This window comes from Lytechinus variegatus, chromosome 9 (genome assembly GCF_018143015.1).
Source record: "Lytechinus variegatus isolate NC3 chromosome 9, Lvar_3.0, whole genome shotgun sequence".
Lineage (NCBI taxonomy): Eukaryota > Metazoa > Echinodermata > Echinoidea > Temnopleuroida > Toxopneustidae > Lytechinus > Lytechinus variegatus.
Genome location: NC_054748.1, coordinates 32,669,283 through 32,696,231, shown reverse-complemented (window position 1 = coordinate 32,696,231; position 26,949 = coordinate 32,669,283). Strand labels below are relative to the sequence as shown.

The following is a 26,949-nucleotide window of genomic DNA, read 5'->3' as shown; positions in this document are numbered from 1 at the left end:
CAACCCATGGATTGCTGAAATTGACTGTTAATCATCATCAACATCGTCTTCACGGACATTTCAACTCGTTACAGTGACTTTTATTATTCATCGGACTTCAACATCAGTTTCATCATCGCCATCATTGTGAATTTTCGCCAGTCAACTGGGATTTTATCATTTGGATTATTACTTGGATATAGTATCATCACTTCGGGATTTTACATCGGACATTTCAAGAGATTTATGTAAGATCATTATTTGTTTTATTTATGTATAATTATTTCCTGTAATAAAAAAAAAGAGGAAATTAAACTTTATACATCAATTTCTGATTGTTATTTGTTGCAGTATCGTAACACTTTGTTATCCAGGCTATTGATATTTTGAGGATAAGCTGACTTTTCTATGGGGCACTTTATTACAGAACCTGGTAGAAAATCAAATGAGCACATTGTACAAAATAAAAAGTAAGGGGGCATGAAACCGTGGGCTTGATGTCATTTCATTAATGTAAGCCCTGTTCTAGTTTAGCATCCGGTCCATTTTTATGTTAACAGGGATCAGATTGTGAATTTGCACATGGTAAAGCTTGAGATCAAGACAATGGCCAATATTTGAATAAGGGATGTTGTTGGATGCAGCCAGGATGTTCTGGTAGAATCTTATAAGATAACTCTCAAGTCTGAGGAATATGATATATTACAAGAAGGAATATGACAAGACCCACTTATGATAAATGAATGTCTTCATTACAAGAAACAGATGCACGAAAAGAAAAATATACTGCTCACCGAAATAATAACTAGGAAGTCCCGCAGAGCCGTAACCGTATCCGTAGCCATAACCGTAGCCATACCCGTAGCCATAACCGTAGCCATACCCGTAGCCATAACCGTAGCCGTAGATTGGGTAGTTGCAGCGAGTAAACCTTCCATCAATCTGGGCCTGCCAGCGAGTACAGGGACACGGCTCTGCCCACGGTGCCCAGGATGGCCTGCTCAGATCATCGCTGTACCAATCTTGACAGTATCGGCGTGGGTTGATGTACCAGTCAGGGTTCGAATCAAGACGGTAGATGTCTCGGCCCTGTTTAGTAAGAGATAATAATGAAAATATTATTTATATTTGATCTATGATGCCCTAAATTCACTCTGCTGAATGTGAAGGCGGAATGAAAGAGGGAGAGAAGGAGAGTGAGAGATACATAAAGAAAAGTATGTCATGATAAACCAAAGAAGGAGTAGGCCTATTTGTCAATTAGGAATATGAAGCATTGCACAAACGTTTAAATGTGGAAAACTCAGCTTTAAAAAAGGGTCCATTTTGATGAAAGTATGTTTTCGAAATTTGAATAAAAGCCCTGGAGCACGTTGGAAACAAACACTTCAAGAACTAAGTGCATTCGCAAAGGTCCGGTAAATGGGCGACAATTAACACAATATGCATACCTGATAAGGTTCACATCAAAGTTAAATCGAAACCGTCATAATGTGTATGCATATTACAACATGCATAAAGCATGCTTTACCTTTGTTTGACCCACGTAGACCGATCAAACAATACATATTCGGGCTGTCGGACAGGTCTAGGTCTGTGAAACATACTATATTTTTTCCCCCATATTTTTTTTCTTTCTCTGGAGCTTCTCACGGCCCACCTATGAGAGCTTCACGGCCCATCGTTTGAGAAGCGCTGTTATACGGTATAAGAACATATTCCCGTTGTGCATAAATTTGTGAAAAAGGGTATGGAATGGCGCTTTTTCATATCAAATATTTCTTTAATGATTACTGATGTTTCAATAAGGGTCTTGGCCCTAAGACTTTAAAAGCAACCTACATGTTGCATTTTATTTTATGTCCTTGATAATAGTTAGGTTGAGATATTTTTTTTAAAGATTATTAAGGAGGGTTAATGAAATTAATATTTCATGCTGTGATATCAACATAATGGCTAGAGGCCACAGCACACCGTATAACTGATCCACGATCGGATTTTGGAACAAATCACATTTTCCTCATTTTCTAAATAGGTGAATGAAAAGTATGAGAGAACTTATATATAACCATTTTGGATGATAAGCCCAAATAAGTTTCAAATCATAGCCACTCATACAACTGTTATGGTGTCATAACAGCTAGATATTAAATTAGCTTTTAATCTAATAAGGATGATAGCAAAGTCACTGATTTGAACATAATTACGTATTCATGCGATAATTTAGAACATTACATAGTAAGATATTCCATGATTCAATATTAACATCAAATTGTATTAGGTTTTATCCAAAATCGGGTCACAGACTAATCAAAAGGTGTGCGGTGAAATCGAGACAGTTAAGATCTCTGCCATTTTATGAACTGTTAACATTCAAAAGTCTAGATCAAAACAGATCCCCAAGTACTTCAAGATATGTCATCGTTAACTTCATTTTCTTTGTAAACTACTGTAAGAAGGGCACACACAATCATAAAAACAACATTGCTGAATGGAAGGATGAGTGTACATCAAATCAAGAAAACATTTTGTGTTAGCATGTACAATAGATGTTGCAGTTGCTGGTATTCCGTAGACGGAACACTAAAACGTAAGAACGTAAAGGAACCTATACTTTACCAGCAGACCAGTGTTGCCAACTCTAAGATCAGGACGATAGCTTTCATACATTACAGCTAGAGAGTTTCCTTCATAGGCGTTATACCAATTATGCCTGGTGCTGACACCGATTCTAGCCGGTACTGACTTAGAGATCGGATTCCAGTTGAAACTGCCTCGCTGGTACATTGTCAGTACACCACTTCTTCTTCCGTCAGTGAAGAGAACAGCTTGGTAGGTTACAGTCTAAGGGGAGTTGTAAGAAACAGATTTGCAATCAACTGCCAAAAAACCCCCGAATGGTTGCCGTTGATAGATCAATTCTAGCTTTATTAAATCAGATCACACTCTTTGAAAGAAGCATGATCAGTAATCAGTCAAACATCTTTAATGGCGATTTACCCTAAAGGGGCGGTATTTCAAAAATGCAAAAAGATAGCGCCGCAAACTTCTAAAACTTTTTCTTTAAGTCTTGCGCAGCTTTTGAGACCAAATTCGCGAAATACGAATTGTTAAGAGACAGTGTCATGCCGAAATGGCTCATTTCGTTATTTTGTGTACAACATATATGAGAACTCATTCAAGGGTGATTATCTTTAATTCTAATTGGTCTGCTTAAATAATTTAGGGTTAAATTTAGTTGTTAAATGATCTGTAATAATTTACATAGATCACACCTTACTTATCAGCACTCTGACTAGTTTAGGTGTTGAGGGCAAGGCCCTACAATGGCTGAAAACTTATCTCTCAATTCATTAACAGTCAGTCTCCTGAATGGTGCTACCTCTTCATCTAGCCCATTAGTCTGCGGCATCCCCCAGGGCTCTGTTAGAGGGTCCACTGTGCTCTTTATTTAAATAACAGGGCTTCGAGATATTCTTTAAACGTCACTCTGTTCACGATCATTTATATGCAGATGATATTCAGATTTTGTAACATTCTACCCAATCAAACTAGTGCCATACAAACCCTGTGCAATCTTGAAAGATGCAAAGTTGACATTGACACTTAATTGAAGTCGAATTTGTTACTTTTGAACCATTGTAATGTGAGTTTTTTTTATTTTGGGGCTCAAAGTTTCAATTTCACAAATTCAACATTGATTCCATTTCTATCTCAGGCAATGACATCCCCTTGTAAAAATCATGTCGCAATCTTGCAGTTACTTTTGATTCTCACATGTCCAACCAGATTACAAGCATTTGCAAATCAGTTCGTTATCAATTGTGCAATATTGGCTTCATAAGAAAATATCCCACTCAGCAATAGAGAGACTGGTACATTCACTCATTTCTTCACGATTCGATTTTCGTAATAGCCTCTTTTACAACTTACCAGATTCTCAACTTGGGACATTGCAGAGGTTGCAAAATGCAACTACGCGTATTGTTACTATTTTTAGCAAGCGCAGCCACATCACCCCTATATTGAAAACTCTTCACTGGTTGCCCCTGAAGGAAAGCATAACCTTTAAAACCCTTGTTTGAATTTTTTTTCATATAGTCAATGAAACATCGCCCAGTTACAATAAGTCTTTGATGCATAATTACCAACCCTCAAGAACCTTAATTACGATCCTCATCCTGTAATCTCTTACCAACTCTAGTTGGTAGGAAATCATGCGGGGGAACGGGCCTTTGCTCATGCAGGGCCTAGCCTGTGGAATTCTCTTCCACAGAATTTGAAAACCCAGACTTCAGTGACCTCCTTCAAGGGCAACCTGAAAACATACCTGTTTAAGAGTGCATATTGGTAGACATTGACTTATTGTTCAGACATGTATTATATGTAAATAGCTTTTGTTGTTGTTCTGCTCCGAAGCGCCTTGAACATCCAATCAAGATGGAAAGTGCGCTGTACAAATATTATGTATTATCATTATTATTGAAAACAATGAAAAACAAAAGAAAAAAAAACAAAGAAATAGATAACAAATATAAAACACAGAAATACATAAGGAAAAAAAATAGGCTTTCGCATTTTTTCTTTGTGAAAACACAATTAAATTAGATTAGAATGATGACATCTGGAAAAAAGAAAAAAAAATGGTGCTGAATATGCAAATGGTGCTTTTAACGAATTAAATTTGCATATTTTATCCGCAATGAATAAAAAAATATTTATTTTTTTCCGACTGTTTTCATACCGACTTGTAGTTTATGTGGTAAATATTGAGTGTACCAAAAAGGGGAGGGCCCATCAATACATCTCAAATAGCCCGGTCATTTTAGAGTTAATATCTACAGAAGATGGAGTAGATTCATCGGGAGAATAAAGCCAAACATTTGAAAAAGAGGAAGGAACGTTGCGGCGCAATAGGATCTGACATTGATATAATAGAGGGAGTCCGGCCTACCCGATTTCAAAGGGATCCCAACGTGGCGCGATTCTTTTGAATATCCGTGTTTGCCTATCAAGCAAAGCATTATGCCTCTGTAGGAACTGTAACAATAATTTCAACTTTACCTCCTGTCCTGGCACCGACCCCTGAGGTTGCAAATTTTCCCACGTGACCTTGCAAATGAAGTTGATTCCATTGATGAACCGGAAGGACTCTAACCCTGCCGGAAGGGACAAAGATGCATACAGTCTTTCTTGTATCGCTGCAAGTAGAGCAGCTGAATTTTCATATCCTCTGTTGATGTCGTATACCTACAAAACGAAGGGAATTGTAATGATAACAATAAAAATGAAAAAAAAAACCACACATTAAACCAATTAAATGATAATAATAGTAATAGAAATTATCACAATAATGGTAGGAAATAATAATATTCATTTTAAGTATATACTACTTAAGTATATAAGTAGAATTGTAAGAGCAATAACATTCCTTTATTTAGTTATTTTCTCTTTAAGGACATTCATAGCATGTAATGGTATTCCAGAATGTCTCAGCAAGTTTTGCAAGCGCCTATTCAATGAGATACATAATTTTTGTTATTTCTTGAATGTGCAAAGATACACAATAGAGACCACTACACAATAGAGACTCCTAGTGGTAGTGGAAATTGACAATATGATCAGCTCTGTTGTTTACACTGTTAATTTCACTGAGGTCATTCCACAATCTTTTAAAATTAGACTGCTCCAGAAATTTGCAGAATGTTCTTTTTGTAGACAATACAAGAAAACTTCAAGAAAAGTGAATATTCATATATAACTGACAGTTTTTTCAAGGACATCATCATATCAGATCAGAATTCAAAGTTCCACACCAGATTTTATGTCAGAGCATAGTTTATTTCAAACTGGAATACAACATTTATCTTCTGCAGAATTATTTGCACGCCATCAACGAACTTTTTGCATTTACTTTGAGAGAGGGATTCTCAATTCTCATCGAGATCATCAAGCTGTTTTAATGAACGCTTTTCAACCAATGAATTACTGACTTTAAATCATCAAAATCGTCTTCAGAGACATGTCAACTCATTACAGTGACCCTTGTTATTCATTGTGCTTAAGAATCAATTCCATCATCGCCATCATTGTGAACGTTAATTTAAGGAATCTTCGACAGCCAACTTGGATTTTATCTGGACATAGTACAGGACTATCATAACTTTGGATAGCATGGACATCTAACTCTTCAAGACATATAAGATGTTTGGTTTTTATTTTCGCTAAGTGTACGATCTATTTTCTGTAAATAAAAAAAAAAAAAAATTATTAATAATTTTTCATTGTTATTTGTTGCAGTATCGTAACAAATAAACATTGAGGCTTGTTCTCATCGAGATCATGAACCTGTTTTAATGAACGCTTTTCAACCCATGGATTGCTGAATTTGACTGTTAATCATCAGCAACATCGTCTTCACAGATATTTCAACTCATTTATAGTGACTTCATCGTGCTTCAACATCAATTTCATCATCGCCATAATTGTGAACTTTAATGTAGGAATCTTCGCCAACCACCGTAGATTTTATTTGGATTTAATACAGGACTATCATAACTTTTGATAGCACATCTAACTCTTCAAGACATGACATGTTTGGTTTTATTTCTGTTTAGTGTATGGTTATTCTATTTCCTGTTTAAAAAAAGGAAATCAAATTTAAAACAAAATTTTCACTCTTATTTCTTGCAGTATCGCAACAAAAAATTTTGAGGCTTGTCTGGGAATCGAACCCGGGACCTCTCGCACCCCAAGTGAGAATCATACCACTATCTATTTCCTGTAAATAAAAAAGGAAATCAAATTTAAAACAAAATTTTCATTATTTGTTGCAGTATCGTATATTAATGCTAATCAATTAACTATTTACACGGCGTTAAAATGAAAAGAAGAACCTAACCCAAAGCATGACAAAATACTAAGGTTGTCTTTATTGACATAAATTCACTTGTGGATTGAAAGCACTTCAGACCGAACGAATCATTTGCTTCAAACAGAAAGGGTTGAGTTAACTTTTTGCGACACAATAATAGACACAGGATCTAACCAAGCCGAACAAGGACTTAAACGTACTTGGTACGGCTTTTTGACTGTATCTGATCTGACTCCTGTCACATAATTTCTTCATTCATTTTCAACCAAAGTCCAATACAAATTCTCAAATTCTGTACCATTTGGGGAATAGAAAACTACGAAATAAGGAAATAATCATGTGAACTAAGACTTGTCAGTGAAACTTGATTACCCTCATTTCCACATTTAATGAACTATATCTACAGGCTTTCAAAGTTTTGCCAGCAATCAAACAATTACCCCCTGCATGGTCAAAGTTCATTGACCTTAAATGACCATTGAATTTGGTCATGCGACCTAAAACTCGCAAGGGATGTTCAGCGATACCTGATCATTGCTATGTCCAAGATTAATGATCTAGATCACCCACTTTCAGAGTTGTGATGGTAATTAAACAAAATACTCCCAACATGGCCAACGTCCATTGATCTTAAATGACCTTTGACCTTGGTCATGTGATCTGAAATTCGCACAGGATGTTCAGTGATACTTGATGATTCTTATGGCCAAGTTTTATGAACCAGATTCATAAACTATGTAGTGTTATAATGGCAGGTATTAGCTTCTTGGATAGTAGTTCGAAAGATGTACTTGAATAACTTACCTGATAATAGATCCTTGGATTGCCGCGGTAAAGGTCGACCGGTGAACCGAATACCGCAATAGATGGATCGCGGTAGATATCATAAAGGTTATATAAGGACGGGTTGATGTACTTGTACAGGTTATAGCTATGTGGATAGTAGTTCGAAAAATGAATCATGCCCGTTGATGTACACTGTAATGAGATGAATCAGAAGAATGAGGCCGCCATGTTTCGTTATCGAATTACAAGGAAAAGTGCTTTACTTGAACTTCTTAGAGATGGATGTAGGAATTGTGGTGGGGTCATATATCGTAGTACGCGCATTTTACCCCCAAGTTCCACTAAGGGTTGTATTCCTCAAGAGCCACGCCATATGGGTAGCCACACTCTTAGATAAGCCTATGATCTGTTGGTGCCATACCCCGTTCTGTATATAAAAGAATGACCAGTAATAAGGTCTTATCTAACCTAGATATATATGGTTACATGTGTACATATTCTGTCCTATTTCAGTTTTTACCCGAATGGGATGTAGGACATTAGACTCAGTTTCTTACCCGGTTAACACCGGCTTGTGAGAGCGCCACAAGCTGTACCACCTCCCCACTCACTTCGGACCGAGATTCCAGCGACTTGACTGAAATGTAGTACCAGCGCACCGTTATGCACTGATTATTTGTTTAATATTCTCTCATTTCCGAAGAGAATCAGAATGATGTAGCTATATCTGTGTACGTAACATAATACTCACACTTATGTAGGTGTATAGTTGACCATAGCTGATAGGAAACCCTGTATCCAGTCTTACAGTAAACCACGCTAGATCGCTGGATTGAACATATTCTAGTGACCGGTCAAACCCGGATCCATAATCGATGTAAATACGCTCTAAACAGTAAATAAAAAATAAAGCAAATAATCAGCAGATGCAAGTGATGGAAGAACTATAACTTCCAAAACAATAATTAGCTGTAGCTACATTTTTCTAAAGTGAGTATTAGGAAAGACCAAGAGGATTATTTGGTATATTGTATCATTCCAAAGAGATGTAGATGTAGCTATATCTTCTGAAAACGAATCCAAGGAATGAAAAAGTTTACATCCATTGGCCAATAATCGAAAAGAAAGTGATAGTTTGTCGTCACAACTGACAAGAAAAATCGATTATTTGTTCTATATGCTCCGATATTTCACCAAAAGGAAAGCAGCGTTGTGTTTGGGGGACATTGATTTGTTACATTTATTTTGAATACATTGTTACTGTAACGATTGAATGATGGTTTCTGGGGTGGAAGCATGCATAAACTTTATATATATATAGGAAAAGGGAGAGTGCGTTTGGTTTGGTCAGCAATTTCACGATAAAGGGGAAAGGATGTCAAACATAAGAACTTGTTAGGGGAATTGACATAAAGGAAACTTGACTATGACCCAAGGGATTGTGTGAATGAGCTTCGAAGACAGTTTATAGGAATGTGTGTACGTCTATACCTTTACATAAGGGACTTTCTTCATTTCCTTCTTTACAATCCATGTCATATTAATCATTGCTTTGTTAAGCGCTACGGCAAGTATAATTTCAAAATTATAATTGAGAAACATGTAAATCACCATTGCAAGAAAGTCCATTGCCATCATATCCATCTTGGCATTCACAGGTATAACTTCCTATGTTGTTCACACACCGGGCGTTTACGTCACAGCCATCGATGCCCGATGTACATTCGTTGATATCTGGTTGTATTAGTGATAATCATGGTAATAATATTCATATGGTTTGTCATATACTGTATAGAACCACTGGCTCAATTGCGATGGATTAAAAGTTTAGAGTAGAGTAGATCACTAACCATAACCAAACCACACCAAATAAGATATATGTCGGCATTTTCACAGTAACTGACATAACACGGCACAATTTTACACACTTTTGATTTTAATATGGTGACAGGGTGACCAGATTTCACAAAATGAAATACGGGACAATATACAAAGATCAAAATAGGTGGTTTCAGACCGCCTCGAAGTTGCCCACACAAAGTGTTAGACTTGTGAAAAATATAAAGAATTGGAAGGGAGGGTGAATAAAAGAATGAAGGAGAGAAAGAAAAGAAATGAATTGAGAAGGACAGAAAATGAAGAAATTATTTTTTAAAAAATAACAGAAAGTTAGAATAAAAGAAAGATGAAAGAAAGAATAGAGATAAAAAAAGTTTCCGTCATTCTTTGAAATGAATATAGAAAGAAAGAAAAAGAAAGGAATGGAAGATGAATAAATATGTAAAAGAAAAAAATAAAGAGAATCAAAGGGAAAATTTGAAAGTAAAAAAAATGAGGAGGAAAGAATGAAGGAAAGAAATATGTATCCTTCATTCTTTGAGAGAAAGAAAAACAGGGAGAGAGGGAGGAAGGAAGGAAGGAAGGAAGGAAAGAAATAAGGAAGGAAAGAAAGAAAGAAAGAAAGAAAGAGGGAAAAGAATTAAAGGGAAAAATGAAATAAAGAAAGGAAGAAAGAGAGGGAGGGGAGAATGAAGGGAGAGAACGAAAACTTAAAATAATGTATGAGAAAATAATGGAAGGAGAGAAAGAACGAAAAGAAACAGGAATGGAAGAGAGAAGGAAGCCATGAAATTTCAAGGAAAGAAAGAATGAAGGAAATAAAAAAGGAATTTTGATAAAGAAGGAAAGTCAGAGAAAGAAGGAAAGAGAGAAAAAATGTTCAGGAAAGAAAGATAGGAAATAAAGATAGATGGAACAAAAAAGGACAAGCAGGAACACTGTTAGAAAATTTATCCTTAAACCAAAAGAAGTTCCTGCAGCAGAGTCTCGAGAACACCTGTAATCTTACCAGATTGCGTAATCTTACAGGAAATTGGTATTTGGTGTGTGTAATCTTACAAATTTCCTTACATCTCCTATTTCTAACAGACCTGTTCTGTTAAATTGCAGAAAAATTCCTGTTTCATGAATTTAAAGAATGATTCTGGTATTGCTTTCTGCAAAATCTTCTTTTATTTTTCTGTAAAATCAGGGTTTTTTTAACAGTGAAGGATAGGGTAGAAAAGAAAGAAAGAGGACAAAAGTTCAAACTTCAAACAAACAAAAAAAATCCAATCATCTAACAAAATCACTATGTTATTTGGTGTTATTTTTTAATGTATTTAAAAAATTTTAAAAAGTAAATTGTTTTAGAAAATCACCGCAGAACTTGCAAAACTTTACAGTTATCCATTTAATTGTTGTTTCTGCTCCGTCATATGTTGGTTATTTAATGAAAATTCTTCACTTTTAAATGTATTAACTACATTTGTTCAATATTCTGAAATACGGGACAATTAGGCGTCCCGGGAAGGGTTTGTCGGGACGCCGGGACGAAGGAGCAAAATACGGGACAATCCCGGGAAATACGGGACGTCTGGTCACCCTGTATGGTGATCAGAAAAGAGGTAAATATTCTTTTAGAATGCAAATGCCATTATATCAACTCAACGCAACACTTAGCGATATAGGAATTTAAAAAAAGAAATGTCCAATTAATATTAATATCGGAATTATCATTATTATTATTAGTAGTATGTTCATTATCATCAATTATTACATTCATCATAATTGATTTTATTCCATGCATCAATTAAACATAAAACAAAGACATATATAATACAAATACAATCATTGTACGGGAGGGGCAAGTCATAAGCACAGTTGCTTTAAGAACAACCCCCACTGGCCATTACCATCAGTGGTTATCATTATTATCAGTGTTCAGTCTTATCAATAATCATAATAATGATTAATGATCAAAACTTCCTCAAATTGACCCCCCCCCCCCCCGAGATAAGTAAGGGTTAAGAAAGTAGTCACAACTCCATGAAGACAAAGTGGCACACTAAAATAAACAGTTTGCAAATCTAAAATTTCCGAACAAACCAATTATATTGATTTGGCAGCTTTATTCAAGATTAATATGAACTTACCATAACAGACAGAAATAGGTGTAGAAAGGGTCCCGTTATAACAAATGACCTCTGTTAGATTGTCCATACCGGCAGAGTAGCCCATGTTACAGGCTATAACAATACTTGAATCATGGTCCAAAGAATCAGCCATTGTTTGATTTGAAAAAGGAATTGCCTCTATGTCACAGTTTTCTGCAATAGGGGAACAATATTACCAACAACGCTAACACACAGAATCATTATTTAATGAATTAGGGCCCGAAAGAAATTGCCTTTTGCATATTCTCTTAAGAAAAAAAATTGTATTACATGCAAGAAATATTGATCAGAATAAAATACCCCGGAAACAGCAAAAATCTTTTAGGAATTGTCTTGGTAAATTGCCAATTCGTCTACTGCTATCCCGTCCACTCACCACATGGTCTACATTCATTTCGTCTAATGCCATTTCGTCCATCAACATTTCGTCTACCACCCATTTCGTCCAATCACCATTTCGTCTAATAGCCATTTAGTCTAATAGCCAGTTAGTCTATAGCCAATTCGTCTACAACCATTTCGTCTACCAACCATTTCGTCTAAATCCATTTGGTCTAATGCCAAATCGTCCATTAACCAGTTCGTCCACCGTTCATTTGGTCCAATAGCCATGTCGGCTTATTTCAGTTGGTCCAATATCCACATCGTCTACTTATCAACTCGTCCAATTGCCATTTCGTCTAATAGTCATTTCGTCCATCAACCATTAGGTCCAATAATCAGTTCGTCTACCAACCAAATCGTCTACTAACCATTTCGTCCAATTCCCAAATCGTCCAATAGCCATTTAGTCTAATAGCCTTTCGGTCCAATAGCCATTTCGTCTAATACAAATAATTTGCGTTATCCGAGGAGGGGAGCGAAATGACTTTAATACCTTGAAATTATTGATGATATTAGTTTAAAAAGACCCCTAAAAACTATGATGATAACTACTATCGCAAGGGTCGATTCAGTGGGTACAGCAACTCAGGCACCCCCACCCCCCCCTAAAACGCACACACACACATATAAAAGGGGGAACTAAGATGGGGAAAATGGAAAAGGATCCTTTTATTTTAATTTGTCGCTCAATTTTTATTTAAAAAAAAGAATGGAGAATATTGTATTCCGATATCAAAATACGATAAACAGATGAAAGACAATATAGCCTTTTAAAGAAATATTATTGATCAATATACCCCCCACCCCCCAAAAAAGAGCTCTTCCCGATCTGTCCTATCTTCTTTCCCTGTACTATCCTCTCCCTTTTTGTTCGTTTCCCGTCGCTAGAAGCCCGCCTGCGCCTAAAATAAATGTAGGCCTAGTAGTATTGACAATAACGATGAGTATAATGTTTGTTATATACTCATGCAGTAGCAATTAATGGATATAATAATAAGAATGATAATCATCATAATGATACTAATAAATAATAATAATAATAAAATTCACAATAATATTACTACTAATAATAATTATGATGATCATATTACTAATATGATGATCATATTACTATTAACAAAAATGATAATAATAAGGATAATCATAATAGAAATAATATACATAATTAAAATAATTACTACTACGTAGGCGCGAATCCAGGAGTTTACAGGAAGGGGGGGGGGGTATTGAAATCACTAGAGTAGATTTTTGGTCGCGAGTATATAGGCCTGCCGGGTATAATCATAACACATCCCTTTTGTGGATCTAGCTTTTGCTAATGGGGGCAGGGGGGAGGGGGGCTGTTGCTCGAAAAATGTTCATTCATTTATATATTCCCCTGTCTGCGGATCGAAGAGGGTTTTTTCCGTGTTTTTTTTTTTTTTTGCTTTCGCGAGCTGATCTTTTTTTTTTATAAACATTTTATTTCATGTAGGCCCACTATTATTTTACACATAAAATCGTAAGTCTTGACACTGTTTGAAATCCTGCACATTTCTCTATATTAATAACTAATGCGAGGATTGCAAGCGCGGATCGCGAGCTGAGAATTTTCCATATACTGACATGAAACAGGGGCGTTTTAAGGACTGCGTTTAGGAATTCTTGAAGATACATATTTTACTTTTGTGAATGCAACATCACAGTGGGAGCTGAACTTTTCCTATATTCAGACCTCAAAACGGGGCACTTCAATCACTTTTTGTAAATTTGTACATAATACACATCTAAATAAACAATGCGAGCGCGGGTCGAAATTTGTGATATTCTGACATGAAAAATGACGTTTTAAGGACTGTTTGTAAGCATTCATAAGTGGATACATAGGCATTTCGAGGAGGGCAAAGCGTCCGCCCTTCCTTATTGACGGCCCCAAAAAAGAGAAAAGGGTGGGGGAGAAAAAAAGAGAAGGAGGGAAAAGAAAACGGGGAACGAGACGAGAAAAAGCTGAAGGAAGGAATTAGACATTGACAATCCACGGCACTATATATCCAGTTTAGAAATGAATATACAAATATGTGCACGGCGAGTTAAAACAAATTGATATTTCAGGACACTTTTAACACTCCCTGTAATACAGGATACATAATTATCTTAAAATGAACAATTACTGCAATTATTGCCGAAAATGTTGGTTAATTGAAATAAAGAAGTAACAGATTAAGGATTGTTTGAAGGAATTCAAGAAGAGATGGATGTATCATAAATAAAAATGTGAGCGCGCAGCAAGAGCTGAAGCTGTTTCCCTATTTTCAGATCTCAAAAATGGGAGATTTTAATCATTTTTCTTTTGTTATTATGTACAGGATACATATCTCAATGAATTATTAATGCGAGCGCGAAGCATGAGATGTTTCCCTTTCTTTTTTTCCTTTTCTTTCTCCCTCTTCCCTCTTCTTTTTTTCCTTCTCTCTTTCTTCCCCATTTTTTTCTCTTTCTCTTCTTCTTTCCCTCTTTTTTTCTCTCCCTTTTCTTTTCCTCTCTTTTCTCCCCTTTTTGGCGCCCACTTTCGCCTACCCCGGGGGCCCAGGCCCCCTAAGGCCCCCCCAGAATACGCGCATGAATATGAGACGGACCTCACTCATCAGCCAGCGTGCAGCCTGATCTGATTTTTTTTAATTCTGATTTAAAAAACGATACGTTCTTATATTTTTTTCCTCGAATGGTTAGAAAATCTTTTATTTATTTTTTTATTTTTTTTTAAATAGTAAATTAACTTATAAAAGGATACTTTGAGAGCCATGTAAACCTCTTGAACATGTTTAACTAATGTATTTCATTCAGCGGCGTAGCTATGCCTTTTCTGAGGGGGGGGGGGGGGTCTGGATGCCCTTTATTACCGAGAGATACCGATTACCAACGTCCGAACGTTGTCCGCTGGCGACATCGCCAGTATACCATTCCGTTTTTCCTCGCCCGTATCGTGTATGTATAACCTCGATAAGACACACATTGCTTCCCCCTTTGAGTGGAAAACACTTCCATAATGCAAAGTAATCAATGACGAACAACACTAGTCAACAGTGATAAAATAAATCAAGAAGTTGACGAGAATTGGTAATTAATTAGGCCCACAATCGCCAATAGAGTCGACTCGGGTCGTAGAGGGCGCTAGTGCAGCATAGTAGACCAGTATGCGTATTAGACGAAATGAATATTAGACGAAATGGTGATTAGCCAAAATGGCAATTGGACATATTGGTTATTAGACCAAATGGCAATTAGACCAAATGATTGTTAGCCGAAATGAGTTTAGACCAAGTGATAGTAGACCAAATGCAGTTAGACCAAATGGAACATGGACGAAATGAAAGTATACCAAGTGGTTATTAGACCATTTGCCTTTAGACCATTTGGCTATTAGACCAAATGGGAATAGACGTAATGATAGTGGACAAAGTGGCTATTGGACCAATTGGCAAAAAAATACCATTAGACCAAATGGCTATTAGATCAAATGATAATAGACGAAATGGCTATTAGACGAAATGGTAATTGGACCATGTGGATAGTGGACCAACTGATGGTAGACGAAATGATATTAGACCATGTGGGTAGTGGACAAAATGGCAGTGGACGAAATGGCAATAAACCGTCTTTAAAGTACATGAAATAAACACAAGCTTATTTCTGAAGAGAGCTAATACAATCACAACCCCATTAAAACAAAGTGGCACATTAAAAAATTTAACACAATGTGCAAATCTACATTTTCCGAACAAATCAACAATTTTGATTTGGCAGCTTTATTCAATTATAATAGGATCTTACCATAACAGACAGGAAGAGGTGCAGAAAGTGTCCCGTTATCGCACGTGAGCTCTGTTAGAATGCTCATTCCGGTAGAGTAGCCCGTGTTACAGGCTATAACAATACTTGCATCACGGTCCAAAGAATCAGCCATTGTTTGATTTGAGAAAGGAATTGCATCTATGTCACAGTTTTCTGCAATAGGGGGAAAAGGGATGCCTTGGTAACAATATTTCCAACAATGATAACACACAGAATCATTATTTAATGAATTAGGACCCGAAAAAATGCCTTTTGCATACTTTCTGAAGAAAAAAAAATGGTTATACATTCAAGAAATATTGATCAGGATAAAATACCCCCGAAAGGGTAAGAATCTTTTAGGAATTGTTTTTGAAGAACATGAAATAAACAAATGCTCAGTTCTTAAGTCAGCTAATACAATCACAACCCAAGTAAAACGAAGTGGCACATTCGAAAAATTAACAAAGTGTGCAAATCTACATATTAAAAAAAATCAATTCTTTTGAATTTGCAGCTTTATTCAAGATTTATAGGATCTCACCATAACAGACAGGAACAGGTGCAGACAGGGTCCCATTATCACACAAGAGCTCTGTTAGAATGCTGTTACCAGTAGAGTAGCCCATGTTACAGGCTATAATGATACTTGCATCATGGTCCAAAGAATTAACCATTGTTTGATTTGAGAAAGGAATTGCATCTATGTCACAGTTTTCTGCAATAAGGAAAAAAGGATTCCTCGTTAACATATTACCAAAAATTAAAACAGAATTATGCTCTAATCAATTAGGACCCCCAAAACTTGCCTAATTGTAAAGAAAACAATTGTAACAAACAAAAAATATTTATAAAAATAAAATGTAAAAAGGGTAAACATTTTTTTTTAATTAAATATAAAAAATGGAAAATAAAAAAATGATTAGATCTTTATTTTAAAACCTGATAAAAAGGTGGCATTTAAAAAAAGGAAAAGTTTGCAAATCTGAATTTTCGGACTAATCTCGTTTTTTTAATAAGCAGCTTTTTGCTATATTGAAAGGATCTTACCATAACAGACAGGAATAGATGTAGAAAGGGTCCCGTTATGACACATGAGCTCTGTTAGAATGCCCATACCGGTAGAGTAGCCAATGTTACAGGCTATAACGATACCTTCATCATGGTCTAAAGAATCAGCCATTGTTTGATTTGAGAAAGGAATTGCATCTATGTCACAGTTTTCTGCAATAGGGAAAAAACGGATCCCTCGTAAACATATTACCAAAAATTAAAACAGAATTATGCTCTAATCAATTAGGACCCAAAAAAACTTTCCCAATTTTAAAGAAAACAATTGTAACAAATAAGAAATATTTATTCAAATAAAATGAAAAAAGTAAACACTTTTTTTTAATTAATCTTTAAAAATGGAAGACAAAAATGATCAGTTAAATTCAAAACCCGATTAAAACAAAGTGGCTTATGAAAAAAAAGAAAAAAGTTTGCAAACCTAAGCTTTTCGACCAAATTTTAATGATTTTTTTTATTGGGCAGCTTTACTCAAGATAAAGAGGATCTTACCATAACAGACAGGAACAGGGGCAGAAAGGGTCCCATTATCACACAAGAGCTCTGTTAGAATGCCGTTACCGGTAGAGTAGCCCATGTTACAGGCTATAATGATACTTGCATCATGGTCCAAAGAATTAACCATTGTTTGATTTGAGAAAGGAATTGCATCTATGTCACAGTTTTCTGCAATAGGGAAAAAAGGATCCCTAGTTAACATATTACCAAAAATTAAAACAGAATTATGCTGTAATCAATTAGGACCCCAACAAACTTGCCTATTGTAAAGAAAGCAATTGTAACAAACAAGAAATATTTATTACAACAAAATGTTAAAAAGGATAAACATTTTTTTAGAAACTAATCCTTAAAACATGTAAAAAAGAAAAATAACCAGTTCTAAATGTCAAAGCCCGATTAAAACCGAGTGGCTTATGAAGGAAACAATTGCAAATCTGAATATTCGGACCAATATCGTTTTTTTTAATGGGCAGCTTTTTGCTATATTGAAAGGATCTTACCATAACAGACAGGAATAGGCGCAGAAAGGGTACCGTTATCACACATGAACTCTGTTAGAATGCCCATACTGGTAGAGTAGCCGATGTTACAGGCTATTACGATACTTGCATCATGGTCTAAAGAATCAGCCATTGTTTGATTTGAGAAAAGAATTGCATCTACCTCACAGCTTTCTATAAGAGGGGAAAAAAGGATAAGTCGGTAACAATGTTACCAACAAAAATGACATACTCATTATTTAATAAATTAGAGCCCCCCCAAAATTGCCTTTTAACATTTGTAAAGAAAAAATTCCTACATACTAGAAATATTTATGACAGTAGAATGCCAAAAAATAGCAAGCATCTTTTACAAATTAATTCTTAAAATGAGTAAAGTAAAAAAAAATACTCAGGTTTTAATTTCACAACCCTATGAAGTCAAAATAGCAAATTAAAAAAAGCAAGTTTGAAACTCTAGATTGTCTGAAAAAATTAATTCTTTGAATTGGCAGATTTATCCAAGATTGATAGGATCATACCATAACAGACAGGAACAGGTGCAGAAAGGGTCCCGTTATCACACATGAGCTCTGTTACAATACCCATACCGGTAGAGTAACCAACGTTACAGGCTATAACGATAATTGCATCATGGTCCAAAGAATCAGATGTTGTTTGATTTGAGAAAGGAATTGCATCTACGTCACAGTTTTCTATATGGAGGGAAAAAAGATACCTCGGTAACAATACTACCATGAAAAATGACCTACTCATTATTTAGTCAATTAGAGCCCCCCCCCCAAAAAAAAAACTTGACTTTGTAATATTTGTAAAGAAAAAAAACTGTAACCTACTAAAAAAAATTTTATGACAGTAGAATGCCAAAAAATAGAAAACATCTTTTACAAATTAATTCTTAAAATAAGCAAAGTAAAAACAAAATACTCAGTTCTTAATTTCAAAACCTCAGTTAGTCAAAATAGCAAATAAAAAAAAGCCAGTTTGAAACTCTAGATAGTCTGAATACATCAATTGTTTTGAATTGGCAGATTTATCTAAGATTGATAGGATCATACCATAACAGACAGGAACAGATGCAGAAAGGGTCCCGTTATCACACATGAGCTCTGTTACAATACCCATACTGGTAGAGTAGCCAACGTTACAGGCTATAACGATACTTGCATCATGGTCCAAAGAATCAGATGTTGTTTGATTTGAGAAAGGAATTGCATCTACGTCACAGTTTTCTATAAGAGGGTAAAAAAGAATACGTCGGTAACAATGTTACCAACAAAAATGACATACTCATTGTTTAATAAATTAGAGCCCCCCAAAAAAATTGCCTTTGTAACATTTGTAAAGAAAAAAATTCCAACATACTAGAAATATCTATGACAGAAGAATGCCCAAAAATAGCAAGCATCTTTTACAAATTATTTCTTAAAATGAGTAAAGTAAAAAAAATACTCAGTTCTTAATTTCACAGCCCTATCAAGTCAAAATGGCAAATTAAAAAAAGCCAGTTTGAAACTCTAGATATAACGATACTTGCATCATGGTCCAAAGAATCAGATGTTGTTTGATTTGAGAAAGGAATTGCATTTACGTCACAGTTTCCTATAAGGAGGGAAAAAAGATACCTCGGTAACAATATTACCAATAAAAATGACCTACTCATTATTTAATCAATTAGAGCCCCCCAAAAAAAATTGACTTTGTAATATTTGTAAAGAAAAAAAACTGTAACCTACTAGAATTTTTTTATGACAGTAGAATGCCAAAAAATAGAAAACATCTTTTACAAATTAATTCTTAAAATAAGCAAAGTAAAAACAAAATACTCAGTTCTTAATTTCAAAACCTCAGTTAGTCAAAATAGCAAATTAAAAAAAAAAAATAGCAAGCATCTTTTAGTAATTAAACTTTTAAAGAAGCAAAGTAAGAAAATACTCAGTTCTTAATTTTAAAATATCATTGATGTAGAATAACGTTGTTGTTGTTGTTATTTGGGTTTTTAAGGCGCGTACCATTCAGATCTGAATATTTACACCTTTTATTAATTTGACGTTTTTGTGGTATTCAATTCAATTTTATTTATTTCACTTCCATCAAACAAAAATAAGTTGTATACCTACTTACGGTATGCATTATCACAGGGTTTTATAGTTTGGGAGATGCTGGTGTCTAAATTTTTAAATTAATCTTTTGTTTAATTTGTATTTTAAGAGAACTGGATGAGGGGTAAAGACACCTCTCTAAACCCAAGCATTTTAACTGGGTTTAATTTTAGAGATTGGTCTTAGCTTTGATTTTTTTTTCAATATTTGTTTATCTTATAAATAGCTGGGTCTGGACGAAGGTCTAAGCATAATAATCATGTTATTCAACAGGAATAAGAATATGACAAAGTCTTATGTTTTTAAGATTGTTTTAATTAATTTCTAAAAGACTGGGTCTGGAATAGAGACAACGCTCTAAACATGTGCTATTGTACTTGGTCTTAATTTGGAGGATTGTTGATTCTTAGATTCGTTGTTGGGGGTTGGGTTTTATTGTTTTTTTTAATTCTTGAAATAATTGTGTCTGGAGGAAAGTCTACAATCGATCTCCATGTTATTCCACAGTAGTTAGATTATTGGGTATTTGTTTTAGACAATTTTATTTTTAAATAATAATCAAGTCTGGAAAATGGACGTTTTCTTTGCAAATGCATAATTACAATGTTTTGTAGGGGTCTTAGTATTATTATACAAAAGAATCTTGGTGTGGGGTACAGACATATTTTTTAATGGGTATCAATTTTAAAAATTGGTTTTAGATTTGATTTTCTTTTTTAATTCATTTCTTAGATAACCTGGTCTGGAGGAAAAAGTACGTTTTACAACTCATCTTATTCCAAGAGAATATGATAGGGTCTTATGTTAGAAGATTTTTTTTTTCGTAATTTTTGTAATGATTAGGTCTGGAATAAAGAAAACATTCTAAACCTCTTTTTAAAAACATGTTCTTAGGTTCAAGGATTGCTTGGTATTAGATTTGGAGTTATTTATATTTTTACTCTTAGCCTTATTTTGAAAAACAAATGACTGGGTCTGGCTGAAAGACTACGCTATATGTCCATGTTATCCAGCATTAATAAGATTACGGGGTCTTTATACGGTTTTTGTTGTTGTTGTATTGTTATTTACACTTTTTGAATAACAGGGTTTGGAGAAAAGGCTAAGCTCGATTTTCTTTTTTTCCACTGGAATATCATTATGGTATCTTAGTTTGGACTTATATTATAATTTTTGAAATAACTGGGTCTGGAAAAAAGACTTTGGACTTACATTATAATTTTTGAAACTACTGCGTCTGGAAAAAGACTGGACTTTTGTGCTATATGAAGGCATTACTATAGGGTTTTAGTTTTTAGTTTTTAATAACCGGGTCTGGAGAAAAGACTATGCTTGATTCTCAATTTACTCATAGCGCGTATATTCACAATACGTTCAGTATAATTTCAAAGAACAACAAAGACTTTGATTCCACCAGTCTTAATTAACTGGGTCTGGAGAGAAGACTAGGCTCGATTCTCATTTTTATTCCACCGGAACATCATTATCGTATCTTAGTTTGGACTTATATCATTATATTTGAAACAATCGGGTCTGGAATAAAGACTTTGGACTTATATTATTATTTTTTAAACAACCGGGTCTGGAATAAAGACTTTGGATTTATATTATAATTTCTGAAACAACAGGGTCTTGAAAAAGACTTTGGATTTATATTATAATTTTTGAAACAACCGGGTCTGGTGAAAAGACTTTGGACTTATATTATCATTTTTGAAACAATCGGGTCTGGAATAAAGACTTTTTACTTATATTATAATTTTTTAAACAACCGGGTCTGGAATAAAGACTTTGGGCTCATATTATTATTTTTGAAACAACCGGGTCTGGAATAAAGACTTTGGATTTATATTAAATTTTTGAAACATTCGGTTCTGGAAAAAGACTTTGGATTTATATCATAATTTTTTAAACAACCAGGTCTGGAATAAAAACTTTGGACTTATATTATTATTTTTTAAACAACCGGGTCTGGTATAAAGACTTTGGATTTATATTATAATTTTTGAAACAACAGGGTCTGGAAAAAGACTTTGGATTTATATTATAATTTTTGAAACAACAGGGTCTGGAAAAAGACTTTGGATTTATATTATAATTTTTTAAACAACCAGGTCTGGTGAAAAGACTTTGGACTTATATTATCATTTTTGAAACAATCGGGTCTGGAATAAAGACTTTAGGCTCATATGATTATTTTTTAAAACAACCGGGTCTGGAATAAAGACTTTGTACTTATATTATAATTTTTTTAACAACCGGGTCTGGAATAAAGACTTTGGGCTCATATTATTATTTTTGAAACAACCGGCTCTGGAATAAAGACTTTGGATTTATATTATAATTTTTTAAACAACCGGGTCTGGAAAAATAATTTGGATTTATATAATAATTTTTGAAACAACCGGGTCTGGAGAAAAAAAATTGGACTTATATTATCATTTTTGAAACAATCGGGTCTGGAATAAAGACTTTGGACTTATATTATTATTTTTTAAACAACCGGGTCTGGAATAAAGACTTTGGATTTATATTATAATTTTTGAAACAACAGGGTCTGGAAAAAGACTTTGGATTTATATTATAATTTTCTAAGCAACCGGGTCTGGAGAAAAGACTTTGGACTTATATTATCATTTTTGAAACAATCGGGTCTGGAATAAAGACTTTAGGCTCATATGATTTTTTTAAACAATCGGGTCTGGAATAAAGACTTTGTACTTATATTATAATTTTTGAAACAACCGGGTCTGGAATAAAGACTTTGGATTTATATTATACTTTTGGAAACAACCGGGTCTGGAATAAAGACTTTGGATTTATATTATGATTGTTAATTAACCGGGTCAGGAAAAGAGACTTTGCACTTTTGTGCTATATGAACGCATTACTATACGACTTTAGTTCAGAACGGATTTGCCAAAAATCCCTTCAAATTTATTACATTTGTGGGTAAAGTCATTATTACATTTGTGGGCGATCAAAAATTATTACATTTGTGGGTGAAATTATTACATTTGTAGGTAAAGTGTAATTACACTTGTGGGTAAAGAGTTATTACATTTGTGGGCGTTATTACATTTGTGGGTGCAACAAGCCCCCTCAAAAAAAAATTGCCTTTGTAACATTTGCAAAGAAAAAAATTCTAACATATTAAAAATATTTATGACAGTAGAATGCCAAAAAAGTAGCAAGCATCTTTTAGTAATTAAACTTTTAAAGAAGTGAGTAAGAACTGAGTAAGAAAATACTCAGTTCTTAATTTCAAAAGCCCAGTAAGTCAAAATGGCACATTCAAAAAAGCCAGTTTGAAGCTCTAGATTGTCTGAATAAATCAATTGTTTTGAATTGGCAGATTTATCCAAGATTGATAGGATCATACCATAACAGACAGGAACAGGTACATAAAGGGCCCCGTTATCACACATGAGCTCTGTTACAATACCCATACCGGTAGAGTAGCCAACGTTACAGGTAACAACATTACCAACACAGATAACAATTATTATTTAATCAATTAGAGCCCCCCCCCAAAAAAAAATTGCCTTTGTAATATTTGAACAGAAAAATTTGTAACATACTAGAAATATTCATGACACTAAAATGCCTAAAAACAGCAGAAATATATTAGAAATTAATCCTTAAAATGACTAAATTAAAAAAATACTCAGTTCTTAATTTCACAAGACCATCAAGTCAAAATGGCACATTAAAAAAAGCCAGTTTGAAAATAAAGATTGTCTGTATAAATCAATTCTTTTTAATTGGCAGATTTATCCAAGATTGATAGTATCATACCATGACAGACAGGAACAGGTGCAGAAAGGGTCCCGTTATCACACAAGAGCTCTGTTACAATACCCATACCGGTAGAGTAGCCAACCTTACAGGCTATAACGATACTTGCATCATGGTCCAAAGAATCAGATGTTGTTTGATTTGAGAAAGGAATTGCATCTATTTCACAGTTTTCTATAAGAGGGTAAAAAAGAATACGTCGGTAACAATGTTACCAACGAAAATGGCATACTCATTGTTTAATAAATTAGAGCTCCCCAAAAAAATTGCCTTTGTAACATTTGTAAAGAAAAAAATTCCAACATACTAGAAATATCTATGACAGTAGAATGCCAAAAATTAGCAAGCATCTTTTACAAATTAATTCTTAAAATGAGTAAAGTTAAAAAAATACTCATGTTTTAATTTCACAACCCTATCAAGTCAAAATAACAAATTCAAAAAAGCCATTTTTAAACTCTAGTCATAATAAATTAATTCTTTGAATTGGCAGATTTATCCAAGATTGATAGGATCATACCATAACAGACAGGAACAGGTGCAGAAAGGGTCCCATTATCACACAAGAGCTCTGTTACAATACCCATACCGGTAGAGTAGCCAACGTTACAGGCTATAACGATACTTGCATCATGGTCCAAAGAATCAGATGTTGTTTGATTTGAGAAAGGAATTGCATCTACGTCACAGTTTTCTATAAGAGGGGGAAAAAGGATACCTCGGTAAGAATATTACCAATAAAAATGACATACTCATTTTATAACGAAAGAGAGCCCCCTCAAAAAAAAAATTGCCTCTGTAACATTTGCAAAGAGAAAAAATGTAACATATTAGAAATATTTATGACAGTAGAATGACAAAAAAATAGCAAGCATCTTTTAGTAATTAAACTTTTAAAGAAGCAAAGTAAAAAAATACTCAGTTCTTAATTTCAAAACCCCAGTAAGTCAAAATGGCACATTCAAAAAAGCCAGTTTGAAACTCTAGATTTTCTGAATAAATCAATTGTTTTGAATTGGCAGATTTATCCAAGATTGATAGATTCTTACCATAACAAATAGGAACAGGTGCAGAAAGGGTCCCGTTATCACACATGAGCTCTGTTACAATACCCATACCGGTAGAGTAGCCAATGTCACAGGCTATAACGATACTTGCATCATGGTCCAACGAATCAGCCATTGTTTGATTTGAGAAAGGAATTGCTTCTACGTCACAGTTTCCTATAAGGAGGGAAAAAAGATACCTCGGTAACAATATTAAAACGAAAATGAAAATTATTATTTAATCAATTAGAGCCCCCCCCAAAAAAAAAATTGCCTTTGTAATATTTGAACAGAAAAATTTGTAACATACTAGAAATATTCATGACAGTAAAATGCCTAAAAACAGCAAAAATCTATTAGAAATTAATCCTTGAAATGACTAAAGTAAAAAAAATACTCAGTTCTTAATTTCACAATCCCAAGTAAGTCAAAATGGCACATTCCAAAAAGCCAGTTTAAAAATCTAGTTTGTCTGAATAAATTAATTCTTTTGAATTGGCAGATTTATCCAAGATTGATAGGATCATACCATAACAGACAGGAACAGGTGCAGAAAGGGTCCCGTTATAACACATGAGCTCTGTTACAATACCCATACCGGTAGAGTAGCCAACGTTACAGGCTATAACGATACTTGCATCATGGTCCAAAGGATCAGATGTTGTTTGATTTGAGAAAGGAATTGCTTCTACGTCACAGTTTCCTATAAGGAGAGAAAAAAGATACCTCGGTAACAATATTACCAATAAAAATGACCTACTCATTATTTAATCAATTAGAGCCCCCCCCCAAAAAAAAACAACATTACTTTGTAATTTTTGTAAAGAAAAAAAACTGTAACATACTAAAAATATTTATGACAGTAGAATGCAAAAAAATAGCAAGCATCTTTTACAAATTCTTAAAATGAGCAAAGTAAAAACAAAATACTCAGTTCTTAATTTCAAAACCCCAGTTAGTCAAAATAGCAAATTAAAAAAAAGCCAGTTTGAAACTGTAGATTGTCTGAATAATTCAATTGTTTTGAATTGGCAGATTTATCCAAGATTGATAGGATCTTACCATAACAGACAGGAACAGGTGCAGAAAGGGTCCCGTTATCACACATGAGCTCTGTTACAATACCCATACCGGTAGAGTAGCCAATGTCACAGGCTATAACTATACTTGCATCATGGTCCAAATAATCAGCCATTGTTTGATTTGAGAAAGGAATTGCATCTATTTCACAGTTTTCTATAAGAGGGTAAAAAAGAATACGTCGGTAACAATGTTACCAACGAAAATGGCATACTCATTGTTTAATAAATTAGAGCTCCCCCAAAAAATTGCCTTTGTTACATTTGTAAAGAAAAAAATTCCAACATACTAGAAATATCTATGACAGTAGAATGCCAAAAATTAGCAAGCATCTTTTACAAATTAATTCTTAAAATGAGTAAAGTTAAAAAAATACTCATGTTTTAATTTCACAACCCTATCAAGTCAAAATAACAAATTCAAAAAAGCCATTTTTAAACTCTAGTCATAATAAATTAATTCTTTGAATTGGCAGATTTATCCAAGATTGATAGGATCATACCATAACAGACAGGAACAGGTGCAGAAAGGGTCCCATTATCACACAAGAGCTCTGTTACAATACCCATACCGGTAGAGTAGCCAACGTTACAGGCTATAACGATACTTGCATCATGGTCCAAAGAATCAGATGTTGTTTGATTTGAGAAAGGAATTGCATCTATTTCACAGTTTTCTATAAGAGGGGAAAGAAGGATACCTTGGTAATAATATTAAAACAAAAATGACAATTATTATTTAATCAATTAGAGCCCCCCCCCAAAAAAAAAATTGCCTTTGTAATATTTGAACAGAAAAATTTGTAACATACTAGAAATATTAATGACAGTAAAATGCCTAAAACAGCAAAAATATATTAGAAATTAATCCTTAAAATGACTAAAGTAAAAAAATACTCAGTTCTTAATTTCACAAGACCATCAAGTCAAAATGGCACATTAAAAAAAGCCAGTTTGAAAATAAAGATTGTCTGTATAAATCAATTCTTTTTAATTGGCAGATTTATCCAAGATTGATAGTATC

The 26,949-nt window shown here is 34.2% G+C and overlaps 1 protein-coding gene across 1 annotated transcript in view; it reads right to left on the bottom strand.

The window, feature by feature from the left end:
• Positions 1-16,493, bottom strand: part of LOC121421985 — a gene marked incomplete at its 3' end in the record, with an annotated part of 56,249 nt that extends 39,756 nt beyond the window's left edge. Inside the window, exons 1-9 of the mRNA XM_041616786.1 lie at positions 16,373-16,493; positions 15,829-16,002; positions 11,614-11,787; positions 9,251-9,373; positions 8,391-8,527; positions 7,658-7,831; positions 5,044-5,229; positions 2,599-2,823; positions 774-1,068 (exon numbers count right to left, since the gene is read on the bottom strand). Of these exons, the coding sequence (XP_041472720.1) occupies positions 774-1,068; positions 2,599-2,823; positions 5,044-5,229; positions 7,658-7,831; positions 8,391-8,527; positions 9,251-9,373; positions 11,614-11,787; positions 15,829-16,002; positions 16,373-16,457 (1,573 nt within the window). The remainder of the gene's footprint in view (positions 1-773; positions 1,069-2,598; positions 2,824-5,043; positions 5,230-7,657; positions 7,832-8,390; positions 8,528-9,250; positions 9,374-11,613; positions 11,788-15,828; positions 16,003-16,372) is intronic.
• Positions 16,494-26,949: the final 10,456 nt, after the last annotated feature.